The following is a 15,242-nucleotide window of genomic DNA, read 5'->3' as shown; positions in this document are numbered from 1 at the left end:
TACTGTATTTTATCCTTTTTTATTTTTATGCTCCCATATAGAATACTGTGAAATAAATAGCGACCTATTTTGCATGTATAGCTCTGGCTTTAGAGTATTTCTACAGTTTTGTTAAAGTTATGTTTCATTTAGGTAAAAATTTGTCATTCGTGCTGTTTGCCGACTTTAAGTCAATTTTTGGTTTATAAAATTGAAATCTATCTTGTGAACAAATATAAAATCAATTATAACTCAGTTAATCTTGCTGCATCTGTTGATCAAGTATAATTTATTATTCTACTGAATTCTCAGACTAAAGTAGTGAAGTGCCAAACAAAAATGAAATCATCCAGTCAGAGGATATTTTTAGTGTAAAATTGTTTTTGATAAGGAGGACAGCCAGAACAAAACTCATTTTGCCAAATCATTTAGATTACACAAATTTGATCCTTGTCAACTCTAAATGCCATTTGTGCTGACTACTATGTGGACCAACTAGATCATCAAAAGGAATGTCAAAGCACTAAGCATTTCCTGTGTGCTCCTAAATCTTGTAGATTGACTCATTATATGTGTTAGAGGAAGGAAAATCATGTACAAGTCCTGTGGTTGAGTGTTGAGCCAGCTTGTGCAATTATAATAGGAAGCATCTTCTATCCTTGCTTAATTTGGTGGGCTTACAACTTGAAAATTGTATTTGGAGTCTTTTCACATAAGACTTATGTCTTCATTAGCACCTTTGTTATTCTGAGATCAAACTTGGAGCTATAATGCTCCAAACCTAGAACAAAATAAATATGCTAACTATAAGACTGTTTTTCTTATTATCCTTTAGTATCTGTTTATTAAGGAATTAGATCAATTTCAGGTGCTGAATATTTTGAGTTTGCAACTTTGAAAAATAATTTAATTCTGATAGGTTCTCCTAATCTTTAAGTTCTTCACAATAAAAACAGACCTTACTAATTGGCTTACTTTTCTTTCTTTCTTGGTAAGATTTATTCTTACTATGCGTTGCTAAATGGGATAATAACTGGATTTGACTGCCAGGTTCTGTATGAGTAAGTGACTGCTAATTTTTATTTCTTTTCCACATTTTAAGTATTTTGTTTGTTCCCTGAAATAATGTAGCAAAAGGTAATGCCTAGATTATTCTAACACGGTAGTGAGAATAAAAATAGATTGATAGTGTAGGGAAAAGAAATCAACTTAATAACTAATACATAATAATAAGATATATTAACTCATGTAATTAAAAAGGTGACATTAACCTAGAATACCACAAACAAAATTGAATAAAATGGTATGTTCTTTGTACATCAGATGCAGTGGCCTTTTCTAGATTATTCTCATACACCCTCACATAGAGACAAGAGGAGAGGGAGAGATAGAGAGGATACAGGTTAAGTTAAGGCTATTTTTTATGTTATATTTTAAACATAATTAGGTTTATGTGGCCAGGCATGGTGGCTCAGGCCCATAATCCCAGCACTTTGGGAGGCCAAGTGCGTGGATCATGAGGTCAGGAGACAGAGACCATCCTGGACAACATGGTGAAACCCCGTCTCTACTAAAATACACACAAAAAAATTTGCCAGGCATGGTGGTGCGCGCCTGTAATCCCAGCTACTCGGGAGGCTGAGGCAGGGGAATCACTTGAACCCAGGAGGCAGAGATTGCAGTGAGCCGAGATCGCACCACTGCACTCTAGCCTGGCGACAGTGCGAGACTTTGTCTCAAAAAAAAAAAAAATAAATAAAAATAAAATAAATAAATAGATAAATTAGGTTCATTTGAGACTAGTGGGACTTTAGTTGGATGTTTGTCTTGAATAGGTGATTAGCAGCAACTCAAAAAACTGCTGCCTTATCAGCAAGCATACCTTTAAGCACACTATGACTGCCATCTTGTGCATAGCTAGCTGTGCTTGTATTTAGCCTCGTAATTGGGAGATAGAAATAATATTTTTATTGTATAGTACTTCCGAACAAAAGGGAACAGAACACACAATGGGAAATCAAATTATACTCTGGGAAAAACCTTATTACAAACATCTTATACTTTATCTATTAAAGAAATGTGAATAGGTTGAAGTATCTCATTTACTTGAAAATTTTGAGAAGTGTGGAAGGAATTGCAAAGAAACTCATAGCAAAGTTAAGAAGGACCAGTAATGTTACATCCCTGAGGGGTTAATAAGTAATTTGTTGTTTTTGCCTGAGACCGATTTCACAATAAATAGCAACTTAAGCTGAGACAGTTTACTAATCAGCACCTGCACATCCTTTGGGATATTCTAGTTTGTTCCTCAAAGGATAGTTTCCCATTTTCATAAGTTTCACGGTCATAAAAGTTCAACTAATAGCAACGCATATTGAATGTTAAGATGATGAATTGTTTGTGCCAGAGCACAGTATATCATGTTCTCCTGTTTTCATTGATAGCAGTTTTTTAATTGGATTTGGTAATACTAGAAGAATTATTTTGATTAATTTTACTGTCATTAAAGATTTTTTTCTAAAACATCTACCTTGTAATTATTACAATAAACTTATTTTCCACAAAGTAGCTATAATTTATTGTTTGTTTTTGGCACTTTGGGAAAATTTTTACAGTTTTACATTTAGTTACCAAAGAAAATAATTTTAATGGAAAACTGAAAAGTGGATCACATAATTTCTATATTCTTACAGACTTTGGTGACTAGTATTAATGTTTTAAATTTTTTTCCTGTTCCACTACAGGAATATTTATGAGAATACAGAAATGTATTTTTAAGGATTTTTTTCCAAATTAAAATATTTTCCACTTATTCCTAAAGCTGAAGTCATCAGGAGTTCCTAGAAAGTAGTAATTAAGTATGGTGAAGCATTGCCTTTTCTTAAAGTTAAATAACCCTAAGCAAGGTGTTTAGTGGGAATGTGTGAGACCTGCATGTGCTTGTTTACCTTGAGAAAATTAGTCTTGTTTTCATAGTACCTAACAGTCACTCCCCTGGAAAACATGGAGATTTAAGTTAGGTTTGTCTAATCTAATCTCATTTAGTTGAATACTTAGGAAAAAGTAAAGATTTTCGAGTTGAGTGAAATCTGTGCGAAAGAGATCCCTGACTTGTATAGCTTGAGTATCCATTAATATTGAATGAAATAGAACTCTGAACAAGAAGACACTCATAAGCTTTTCAACTTTTTTTTCAAATAATTAAATCTCCTAGTTTTCTGTGCCACAAAAATATACAGGATATCATGTTGAAAAATGTTGAGCTGGATAGGTGAATCTATTTAAATGGACTAAGACTCAAATAGAGATGAAGTACGATCAAAAAGTCAGAATCTATGGCAGCCTACTTGTATTTAATGCTATCATTTTTATGTTTCATGTTTTATTAAAATTTTATTTTATAACATAAAATTAGACTGATATACCTGTCAAGTAAAGGCATATTTGGAATATAGGCTGTTTATGATGCTTTTTTTGGAAGGAGGGGAAAATACACATTGATATTTTAAATTGTACTTTTAGGGAAAAATATAAAACAAATGTTAATTGTATTATTGGGCAGTGTTTTAAGTTAATTTTTTACGAATGTCTAATTGCAAGTGAAAGCAGTACTTTTGTGGAGAAAACACAGGAGAGCTAACTCTTATTTTCCAGAATGAAATATCATAATGAACATTAGATTTAGAATATTAAAAACAATGTGCATATATATGTAAATTAAATCTTTAGAGGTATAATAGCTAGACTTGAGGTTGAGAACTACATCTTGCCTTCCATATTTAATTCGCCACTATAGCTTCCCTGCCAAGTGATACAGCTTGTATTGGATGCAACCATTTTACTCCTGATCAACTCAATGTACCATCGTATTCCAACATCTCTGAATAGAAAGCATTCATATTCTCATAGGAACTATGAAAATTGGCACTCCCCCATATGTTTGATGGAAGCATATATAATTGATAAAAGCCAGAAAATGTTTTTTCTTGAATTGTTGCTGGATAAATGTGTTTGAGGCATTTCATTAATGATATTGTAATAATAAAAAAATTATTGATGTTATTATAAAGAAATAATTCTTGTTAACATTTATATAAGGCTAAAATTTATGTGTGAAGCAATGATATAAGCTATTTACATGTTTTATCTCATTTATTTCTTAAAATATCCTTATATTGCAGGTACTATTTTGTCCATGTTACAGTAGAGGAAACTGAGACATAGTCACACAGCTATTTAGTGCTAGGTGGTTATTTAAACCAAACAATATAATTTCAATTTCTACCCCCTTATAATTATACTGTCTTTATAATATGCAGCAATAAGCTCAGATCGATTTTTTTTTTACAACTTCTAAAAGTGGCGAAATGTCATACTTAATGTATTCTTGAAGACATTCTTGATCTTCAGTTCCACAGTGTTTTTTTTTGAGTGCTTGTTCAGGACTCATATGATATGGCTGTCCAATTACCTTTTTTTTTTTTTTTTTTTTTTTGGTTTATAACCTTTGGGTCATGAAACACACATGTATAAAGTATCCCCCAAAATACATAGTGAATAAGAGCTGCTGCATTATATGAACATTTTAAAAAAATAAGATCTCTGTGTTGTTCAACCCTATAAAACAGTATATTTTTGAGGACTTTGCTTATCACAATACAATTTACTAGGGACTCTTAAAAATCCATGCCACCAAAATACAACAAACTATTTTAAAAACGTGGCTGTCCTGTGAGAAAATTAGGGAAATCTCCAAGGCAAAAGTAGTTAAAGAGAAAGAATGAAGTTGAAACCTGAACAATAAGCACAGGTGAGCAAAGGGGAAAACTAGGCTTGCCCTGGGAAATGAAAAACAAGACTACAACTTGGTGAATACAATGAATAAAACGTTTACAATAAACCTGTGACAAAAGCAAATTAAAGTTATTCAGGTTAGAAATGATCCTTGGTTATTTACAGAAGCAAATTCAAATCTGTGCCAGAGGACCTACAATTTAGATCCTCAAGAGTCTCACAAATTAAGTTCAATTAAGTGAGAACACTCAATCGTAACCACCAAACATACAAAGAAACCAGGGATTGTGTGGTGAAATGATCAGAAAAAGTTAATACATATAGGCCTCCAAGACCCCAGATATTTAGTATCAATATATGAAATATTTAAGGAAATTTAACATTAAAGTTTTAAAAAGAGAAAAAGCAACAGGAGAACACTAAAAATGAACAATTTTGAAAAAAACAAATAGAATGTATGGAAATGAAAGTGTGATGGTTGAAATTAAACATTCAGTGGATTAAAGAGCAGGTTATGTTCACTTAAGGATAGAAATGGTGAATTGCACAATACCTTTGAATAAATTGTCCAGAGTGCAAACCAGGGAGACGGTATAATTAGAAGTGTAAAATACTTCTTAAGAAACATGGGGAACAGGATGAGAAGGCCTACCACTTGTATAATTAAAGTCTCAGAAGAATAGACTCAAAAAGAATGAAAGACAATATTCAAAATGGTGGCTAAGAATTTTCCAGATCAGGAATCCATAGAATAGGAAATGCAACTTATACCAAGCCAGATAAATAAAATGAGACTCACTTCAGATAAATAATGAAGCTGCAGAACACTAAAGTCAAAAAGATTTGCAGCCAGAGAGAAAAGATATGACCCCCAACGCAACAACAATTAGATACAGATTACTTTTCTGCAAAAATGGAAGGCTAAGGAGAGTGAGATCTTTAAGTGATGCACAAACATAAATGTTCTTCTAATTTAGGGTATACAGCAAAAGATCTTTATAGAGCACAGGTGGAATTATCTACTATCCGTAGATAAACAAAAAACAAGAGTGTTTTTCATCAACATCTTTATGTTAAAAGATTTTTTTTAAGAGACTGTCAAACATTTTCTTAAGTAGCCAGATAGTAAATATTTCAGGTTTGCAGGCAATACAGTCTCTGTTGCAACTCTCGTGTAACAGTGCAAAAGCAGTTATGCCCAATATGTAAATAAACAGCTGTGGCTATGTACCAGTAAAACTTTATTTACAGAATACATGGTCAATCTAAGGATTGTAGTTTGCTAGCTTCTGCTTTAAAGGTTGTATTTTAAGAAGCAACAAATTAAAAAAAAAAAAAAAAAGAAGAAGAAAAAGATTTGAGAGATAAGAAGCCATAGCTATTATGAAAACAAATGTAAAGAAAGTACACAATAAAACAATGTTATATAAATTTATAAATTGAGTGAGATTTAGAATTTGGGTTTTGTTTATTCAAGGGAGAAAGGGAGATATAGATACTAATTAACTTTAGGTCTAGTTAAGTTGCTAATTTGTGTAATAAAAATACAAGGATAACCAGTGAAAGGATAGAAATATCAAGTATAAATTCTAAACTGTAGTGAGAGAAATAGACTAAGAAGACACACCAAAAAAAAAAAAATGAGGAAAAATAAAAGTAATTGCATAGCTAAAGCTAGACAAATAGATGGAAACAAACATTTTATAAATCACAATAATTTTTTTAAAGGACTGTAATATCATATAAAAAATAAAATCTAGTTTTATGCTCTTTATAAGAGACCCCCCTGTAACCTATGGATATAGAAATGTTTGAAGTAACAGGACAGTTAATGAAATATAAGGCAAATATTAATCAAAAGGAAGAGGGAAACTATGTTAATAGGTACAGTTGACTCAAGACATTAATTACTTCATGACAACAAAAAGTTTAATTCACCTGAAAGATACAACAATTTAAAAATGGCATGTGCTTAATAACATAGCCCCAAAATGACATTGTAAAAATTAATAAACTATATGGATAAGTTGACAGATTTAGGATTATGTTAGGAAATTTCAACAAAGTTCTCTAACTTAACTGATAAGCAGAAAAATATAATTAAAGACAAGGGTTAAACAATTAACAGTTGATTTGATTAGTGTATATAGAATTCAAACTCAATAATTAAAGAATACACATTTTTTCATGTACAAGTTGAACTTTTATAAAATTGGTTATGTACTAGAGACCATGAAATAAATCTCAATACATTTTTCAGTTGTCAGTTTTATTTATTTATTGACCACAATGACATGAAATTAGAAATACAATTAAAAGGATGAAATTTTAAAACCTCTATTTTGAAAATTCTAAAAACACATTTAAAAAGCCATATGTCAAAGATGAAATTATGGAAAACAATTATACTTGAACAATATTAAAAATACCCCACTTTAGAATTTGCTGGATGCAGTAAAAGTAGTATAAAGAAATTTATACCATATGTGCTTAAGAGAACAAGTCAAATGTTCCTACATAAAGAAAAGATAAATATTTAAGGTTATGGATGTTCCATTTACCCTGATTTGATCTTTGCACATTATATAAATATATCAGATTATATGCACCCCCAAAATATGTACATGTATTATGTGTCAATAAAAAAGCTTTTATCAGAAAGACTTAAAGATATAAGCATCTGACTTTAGAAATTTAAAAAGGATTTATATGATCCTAGAGAAAACAGAAGGAGGGATATGAAAGATTAAATGAAAGAAAAAGTGACATAAACTTAACAGGCAAAAATGAGGTTATTCTGAAAAGACAAGTTAATTCGATATATTGCTAAAAAGATTAATCAAGAAAAAAGAGAAGAGAAATAATATTGAGAATGTAAAAAGGAATGTAACTAAAGATACAGAAAATAGTAAAAAGAGAAGAGCTTTCTATAAAAATTTGTAGGATAGTATTGGAAAAGGTGAATGAAATGGGTAAGTTCCTAGAAAAACATAACTTATTGAAATTACTTTAAAAGAAATAGAAAGCACGAATAGTTCTATAACTAATTTTTATTTTCATGACTTTTAATCTTCAAAATAAATACTTGGCCTAGAAGTTTTTCAGATACATTTTACCAAATTTTAATGAAATGATTATCTCAAACAAATGGAATACAAAAATGTATTTTATGACTAAATGTTCGAAAAGATAAATTCTTCCTGTCCAAGTTGAGTTTATCCCAGAAGTGAAATTATGGCTTAATATTAGAATATTCATAAATATAATTTACTATATTGAGTCTAATGGGAAAAAAATTGTGAAATTTCTCTCAGTCAAGTCAGAAAATCCTACTCAGATTTCAAAACAAGAACCATGAACTAATTTAGCCCTTCACCCTACTCCGAAGTAGGAAAGGAGTCAAAGGAAACCCTTTAACCTAATACTTGGAATCTAACTCCTAGTCAGTATAGTAAGATAAGACAAGTAGGAGTTGAAAATGTAAAGATTGAAAAGGGAGAAAATCAAGCTGACATTATAGCACTCTAAGAATAGCAAAAACAAATCCTATAGAAAAACTATCAGAAATAATAAAAATTATCAGTAGTATATATAAAAATTACATTTTTTAGGCTGGGTGAGGTGGCTCATCCCTGTAATCCCAGCACATTGGGAGGCTAAGGTGAGAGGATCGCTTGAACCCAGGAGTTCAAGACCAGCTTAGACAATATTATCAAGACCCCCATCTCTACATAAAGTAAAAATTACCTTTTTATATGTTATAAAACAATAGAAAGCATAATTTTTAAAGAAGGCACCATTTGCAATAGCAAAAGAAATGTAAGGTACAGAGAGTAAATCTAACAAAAATGTCCAAGACCTGAATGGAGAAAATGAGTTTTTTTTCTAAAGGCTTTTTTAAAGATCCAAGTTAATAAAAAGCCACATGCTGTTCACAGATACAAGACTCAAAATTGTGAAGATACCAATTAAAAATCCTTATAGTCCTTTTCAACAAAACTTAACAAGTCTATTCTAAAATATGGATGGAAGAGCAAAGGCCCAAGGACATGGAAGACGTTCCTAAGTAAGAAAAATAAAATGTAAGCCATAATAATTAAAATAGAGTATTATTCTTGAAGACATGGATATATTGATCAAATGGACTAAAAGAGCCGTAAATCAACACACATGTGCCAATTGAAATCCAAAAGAAGTGACTTTGCATATTAATGGACAAAGGATGGGCAAAAATGAATTGGATCTCCACCTTACTGTTCAAAAATGTTGATTCCAACAATGAATGATTGGATTTTTAAAATGTGGTTTATATACACAATGGAATACTATTCAGTCTTAAACGAAAAAATGGAAATTCTGTCATTTGCAACAACATAGATGAAACCAGAAGACATTATGTTAAGTGAAATAAGCCATTCACTGAGAAACAAATAACATAATATCATCTTGCTTATGTGTGGTATATGAAAAAGTCCAACTTACAGAAATGGAGAATAGAATGGTGGTTATCATTCTACATCGAGGGTAAGGGGGTTGCACCAAACTCTATCTGGCAAGTAACCCTCAAAGAATTTCTTTAGGCAAAGTGTAGCTGAAAGTAGTTGGTGGCAGTGCAGTTTATTTGTCAGTTGACTAAATATAAAACAAGGTCAAGAAAAGATGATGTTTTTAAAAAATTTTTGTCTTATAGTCAATTATCGTTATATCTGGCTAACCCTTAACTTTTCTTTCTTAATTCAAATTTAGGATGGAAGTCACTGAGAGGCAGTCACATCCAAAATAATATTGTTCTCTTTTAATTATTAAGCTTTTCTGTTTTAAGCTACTTTTACTTCTTAACATTTAGAATAAAAGAAAATCTCAAATTACTGTTTGAACTGGGATATTAGTCTCAGACTGAACACCTATGTCTGTGTTCTTTATTGGTATTTTTTTCAGCTAAAATTCTTCTAATAGTTATAATATCAGAATATGCTATGTTTTAAATGAAGTAGATTTTTAAATGAAAATCAATAGTGCATTTTTCATAAAACAAAATAGGTTTAAGTACCTCTTCAGACCTTATTTCTAAATGTAAACATTGTTTTTATAGGTCTTAGAAAAGTAATTTTGACTTTTTATTACCCATGGGAATGCTAAAAGGGTGTGGCAATTGTATCTGATAGCAGATGGCCTATTATGTACTCACATTTAAATGTATTCAGTCATTAGAGTAGAAAATTCACATCAGAAAATGTTATACCTTAATTAGACTCATAAATAAGCTACATGATATATTATTTATTTATTGTAGGTTCCTCTTGTTAATTTCTCTCAAGCAAGAAATACAATTTTTATTCCTGAATATTTGCTTATCCTTTCTCTATCACAACCTATCTTCTTACCCCATCTCCCTTATAGATACATAGATACATGAGTATGCATGCACACACACATACAAATATACACACTTGTCTTTGAACCCATGATTGTCTTCTCCTACCATTCTCATATTGATGTATGTATGTGTGTGTGTGTGTGTGCGCGCGCGCGCATGTGTGATGGAGTCTTGCTCTGTTGCCAGGCTGGAGTGTGGTGGTGTGATCTTGGCTCACTGAAACCTCCGCCTCCCGCCTCCCAGGTTCAAGTGATTCTCCTGCTTCAGCCTCCCAAGTAGCTAGGACTACAGGTGTGTGCCACCATGCCCAGCTAATTTTTGTATTTTTAGTAGAGGTGGGGTTTCACCATGTTGGCCAGGATGGTCTCAATCTCCTGACCTCGTGATCCACCTGCCTTGGCCTCCCAAAGTGCTGGGATTACAGGCATGAACCACCATGCCCAGCCTCTTATGTTGATTTTTATTACAACTTTTGTCTCATTAGCTGCCTCTTAATATACATGACCATAATATGAAGCAATATGGTAGAAAACCACTGACTGTAGCTAGCTTTCAAATCTTGCAACTTACTGCCTCTTAACTACTTTTATTACAGTAAACAAGTATTTAACCACTCTGGGCCAGATTAGAGAATGCAGAATCCAATTTGAGAATTAAAGGGATTGCATAATAAAGTATCTAGTATTGCAGCTGGTATTTTATAGCTTGGCAATAATAACTATCATTTATATATGTCAAGAACTGTGAAGAGTTTGAGAGTTTACCTACTAACAGGCTAACAAGTTAACTTGATACCATTTCATTCATTTGGGGTCAGAGACAAAGAATTCTTTGCCACTCACACAATAACAATAGCCAGATTAAACAATTTTTTGTTTTTAGGTTTCTGAACCCGTACTCCCACAGGGCTATGTGAAACGGACAGATGACACTTGCATCCATAGTGGTTTGTGTCATTGGAGGGAAATCCTGAATTTAGGGAATGCAGTCTTTTATAATAGGTAGTAAGACTGTCCAGCCTTTGCTCCAGTTTATCATTCTGGGCAGTAACAAACCCCTTAGCTCAGGAGGGAGATACTACATCTGTCTTCAAATACTGTTCATTATGCAAATATCTTTGAAAAGATAGTTCAAAACAAAGGTGCTTTGTTGGTGCTTGTATCTCAGTGTACGTAGTTTTGCACTTGTCTGCTTGAAAATCTGTAGTCATTTTCCAGAAGCATTAAAAGAAAATCCAGCCTCTCTATCTTGGCCTAGAAGACCTGAGGGATCAGGCCTTAGCATACCTCCCTGACCTCATCTTATACCTTTATACTGGCTTTCTTTCTGTCTCCTAAACCCACCAGCAGCCTTTGCATTAGCAGTTCCCTCTGCCTGATGTGTTCTAGATCGTCACTTACCTAGCTCCTTGACATTCAAGATTCAGCTTGAATCAAGTCAGAGTGAGACCTTATCTCTCTACCTAATGTAAAGTAACCTCTCAGGAATGCTATCACAGCACTCTTATTTTGTTGTTGTTATTTATTATTTATCTCTGCCTCCTGCGATACCCTACCATATAGAATGTAAACTTATTTTAGTGTCCTCTCTTATGCACTCTTCCTTCTCCCCTCTCTACCTTCCTTTCCTCTCTCTTTTTCTTTCTCCTCCACTTTACAACAATACTATTTAGTAGTTTCTCAGTAAGTATTAATTGGATGGATGGATGGATGGATGGATGGATGGATGGATGGATGGATGAATGCATGCATGAGTTACTATCCCCTCTACTCTATGCTTTTTGTTTCTTTTTGTTGTTGGTCAAAAATATTAAACTTTATTATTTGATTTTTAATGAAGAACTTGTGCTAACTCTAGGGTTAAAATAAAGAATGTCACAGTAAAGAAATAAAAGCCTTCCCCCAAAACAACATAAACCACCTACTTGTTATAGTTTAATTACACACTTTTCTATTTAGTACCAGTGGTGATAAACTTCCAGTGTGTTAACCTGTTTGGTTTCACTGGTATTTAATATAATGTTACTCTCTTTGTTGGCACTTGAAAACCCCATATTTACCTGCTAATTTCCCTTAATGCCACATGAGGGGCATTTCTTGATGTGTGTAACACTTAAGAAATAAGAAATTAAACAAATAATCACATATCTATTGAGATCTTCTTATGATTAGCATGTTATTATTAGTTTTGATCAATAGCCAGAGGACCTGGCTTAGAAATGACAAACATTTCTTTGGTTATCTTTACGATATTTCTCTCTATATGAGAAAAATTCATATATGATTATAATAAAAAGTAGCCACTACAAGATTTCACTTCTTTTATCATGTTTTTAATTTGATAATTTGTCTTGTACTTGACAATTTGCTTTGCAAAGAATATATGGAAAACCCTAATTCAGTTGCTAGACACTTTTGGAAATGTATATGGTAAAAGTTTTGATTTGTGAATTAAATGCTTGTTTTATTTTCAGTTTCTGTCTCCCATCTCCCTTTTAGTTAGTTAATTCCATCAAGATGTAGATGTTTTAAAGATGCAGGTTTAAGTTTAATAACAGTTGTATTTATAGATACCTAACATATTTAACAAGGGTTTCTGTGCATACCTTTTAGAAGAATGTATTACTAACAAAACTCACCATTATCTAAAAGATAATCATGTCTCTACCTTAAGTATATTTTCAAATAGATAATTTTCCATTTTCTGGGGTGAATCACTGGTTAAAATTGATCATTTTTCAAAAATTTTTGTAATAGCAAGCAATAAAGGAGAACATCAAAAAAAGAGAAGCAGAGGAAAAAGAAAAACGTGCCAGAATAGCTAAAGAATTAGCAGAGAGAGAAAGACTTGAACGCCAACAAAAGAAAAAGCGTTTATTAGAAGTGAAGACTGGTGAGTACTATCAAATTTGCTATTTATTCTATGTATACTTAAGATTTATACTGGCTGCTTTATTAGCATATTAATGAACTTAGTGAAAAAGGAAAATACAATCACTTGTTTCTGTAATTAAACCACAGAACAATTGTTTCTTTATGGTCTTTTCTCCCTTCCATTTACTAACAAGTAGTGTAGTGTCTTCATTCTAATGGTCATAGGTGATTTGGTCCTCTGTTATGCTGTTTTGCTTCCAGCGTATTCACGTTTCTTTCATTACTAACTCAATAAGCAATCTTTAATAATGTATGTCAGTTAATAAAGTAACTATCAGAAAATGACTGTGGAGAATTCTATAGGACATGTAACCTGGTTTCTTCAACAAAATATCCCAAGGGAGGGAAAAAAAGTGATGGAGGATAAACATTGTTTAAAAGAAAGAGACTTAAGTGAAATATTAGCCAATTGCAATGGATGGAATTTATGTGTATTCCAATCTGTGGTCCCAGCTACTCAGGAGGTTGAGGTAGGAGGATCACCTGAGTCTGGAAGGTTGAGGCTGCAGTATGCCTTGATCTTGCCACTGCACTGCAGTCTGGGAGACAGAGTGAGATTTTGTTTCAAAAAAACAACAAAAAGAAAAAAGCAGTCTGAACATTTTGGATACTTTTTTTTCCCTGTAAACATGACAAAATTGTTGTCAATATGTTTCAAAGTATCTTTTAGAGTCTGGTACTGAAATTTTACAGAAACATATGTATGTATGTATTTCAAGAAGCTAAAAGATACCACTTATTTAGAAGCAAAAGAATTATGTAAAATGTAGTTATACTTTCATTCCCTGAAAAATTTGGCTTTTCTACTTCCAAGTCAGTAAGGATTGAACAAGGCTTTAATTAAAATCCATCCGCTTCACTGCTAAATCACCATAGTTTACAATTCAGGGTTGCAAATTCACCTCAGGTTTCCCCAGGAATAGACAGAGATGCCTACTTTGCCTTCTTTACTTTCACTTTACAGGTATATTTTGTGCTTACTAAAGTGAACGGAGTACCTTAACGTATTGCACTTGTTTCTTCCTGGGAAGAAACATCATCTAAGCACAATTTCTTGTTTATATTTGAAATTCAGGGAATATTCTCAGAATTATTTTTAAGTATGAATGAAAATGGAGATCAGAAAGATTTAGTATTTATTTTTAAAATATGCTTCTGGAAAGAATTTTAAATTAATATATTATTTCCTAACTTACAGAAGATTCTGGTGTTTGAACATTAACTCTTTATTTATTTATTTATTTGTTTTTGAGATGGAGTTTTGCTCTTCTTGCCCAGCCTGGAGTGCAATGGCGCGTTCTTGGCTCACTGCAACTTCCACCTCCTGGGTTCAAGGGATTCTCTTGCCTCAGCCTCCCGAGTGACTGGGATTACAGGGGCCTGCCACCATGCCCGGCTAATTTTGTATTTTTAGTAGAGACAGAGTTTCACCATGTTGGCCAGGCTGGTCTTTAACTCCTGACCTCAGGTGATCTACCTGCCTCGGCCTCCCAAAGTGCTGGGATTACAGGCATGAGCCACCACTCCCAGCCTGAACATTAGCTCTTTTAGCATTGGCTAAAGTTATCTAGATGAGTTGCTAGATGGCAGATTGGATGCATTGTTTGTGGGTTTTGCCCAGAGTCTGATCACACAGAGTGTCTCAGTCATTCTCTCTTATACCAATTTGAAAGATTGAAACTTGATAGGACACAGAAATTCTAATAAAACTTCCAGTATAATCTCAGTCATGTTTTAATTTAAATTTGTGTCTCTGTAAGGAAATTTTCATTTTTAAGAATGAGTTTATTTTTCAAATTTATTTACATTATAGAAAACACCTAAAAAAATAGATCAAAAGACTGTTACCCATAATCTTCCTATCCAAAGAATCACTGTAAACATTTCTGCACACTGTTCTTTCAGTTTTAAATTTTTCTGCTTTCTAATAGTAGCTATGCAGTTCAGTGTCACACTTTATATTGCTGAACTTTTGAATGTTTCGTGTTATTAATAACTTGTAATTCTTATAATTTTTAATATCTATATGATTGATTCCACTGGATGTGCCATATATAATTTAACTTGCATTAGTCAGTAATGAAGTCATGGAACAATAGTTATTGCTGATTTTTCAATGTGATTAATCTTTTTATTCATAAATAGAAAATAATTATTTT

The 15,242-nt window shown here is 32.4% G+C and overlaps 1 protein-coding gene across 1 annotated transcript in view; it reads left to right on the top strand.

Annotated features, from left to right (window-relative positions):
* DIAPH3 (diaphanous related formin 3) overlaps positions 1-15,242 on the top strand; it is a 491,959-nt gene that overhangs the window by 335,395 nt on the left and 141,322 nt on the right. Inside the window, exon 25 of the mRNA XM_077973974.1 lies at positions 12,907-13,042. Within this exon, the coding sequence (XP_077830100.1) occupies positions 12,907-13,042 (136 nt within the window). The remainder of the gene's footprint in view (positions 1-12,906; positions 13,043-15,242) is intronic.

The sequence above is a fragment of the Macaca mulatta genome, chromosome 17, assembly GCF_049350105.2.
Source record: "Macaca mulatta isolate MMU2019108-1 chromosome 17, T2T-MMU8v2.0, whole genome shotgun sequence".
Lineage (NCBI taxonomy): Eukaryota > Metazoa > Chordata > Mammalia > Primates > Cercopithecidae > Macaca > Macaca mulatta.
The sequence above is the reverse complement of the archived record's forward strand: the minus strand, read 5'-3'. Positions and strand labels throughout refer to the sequence as shown.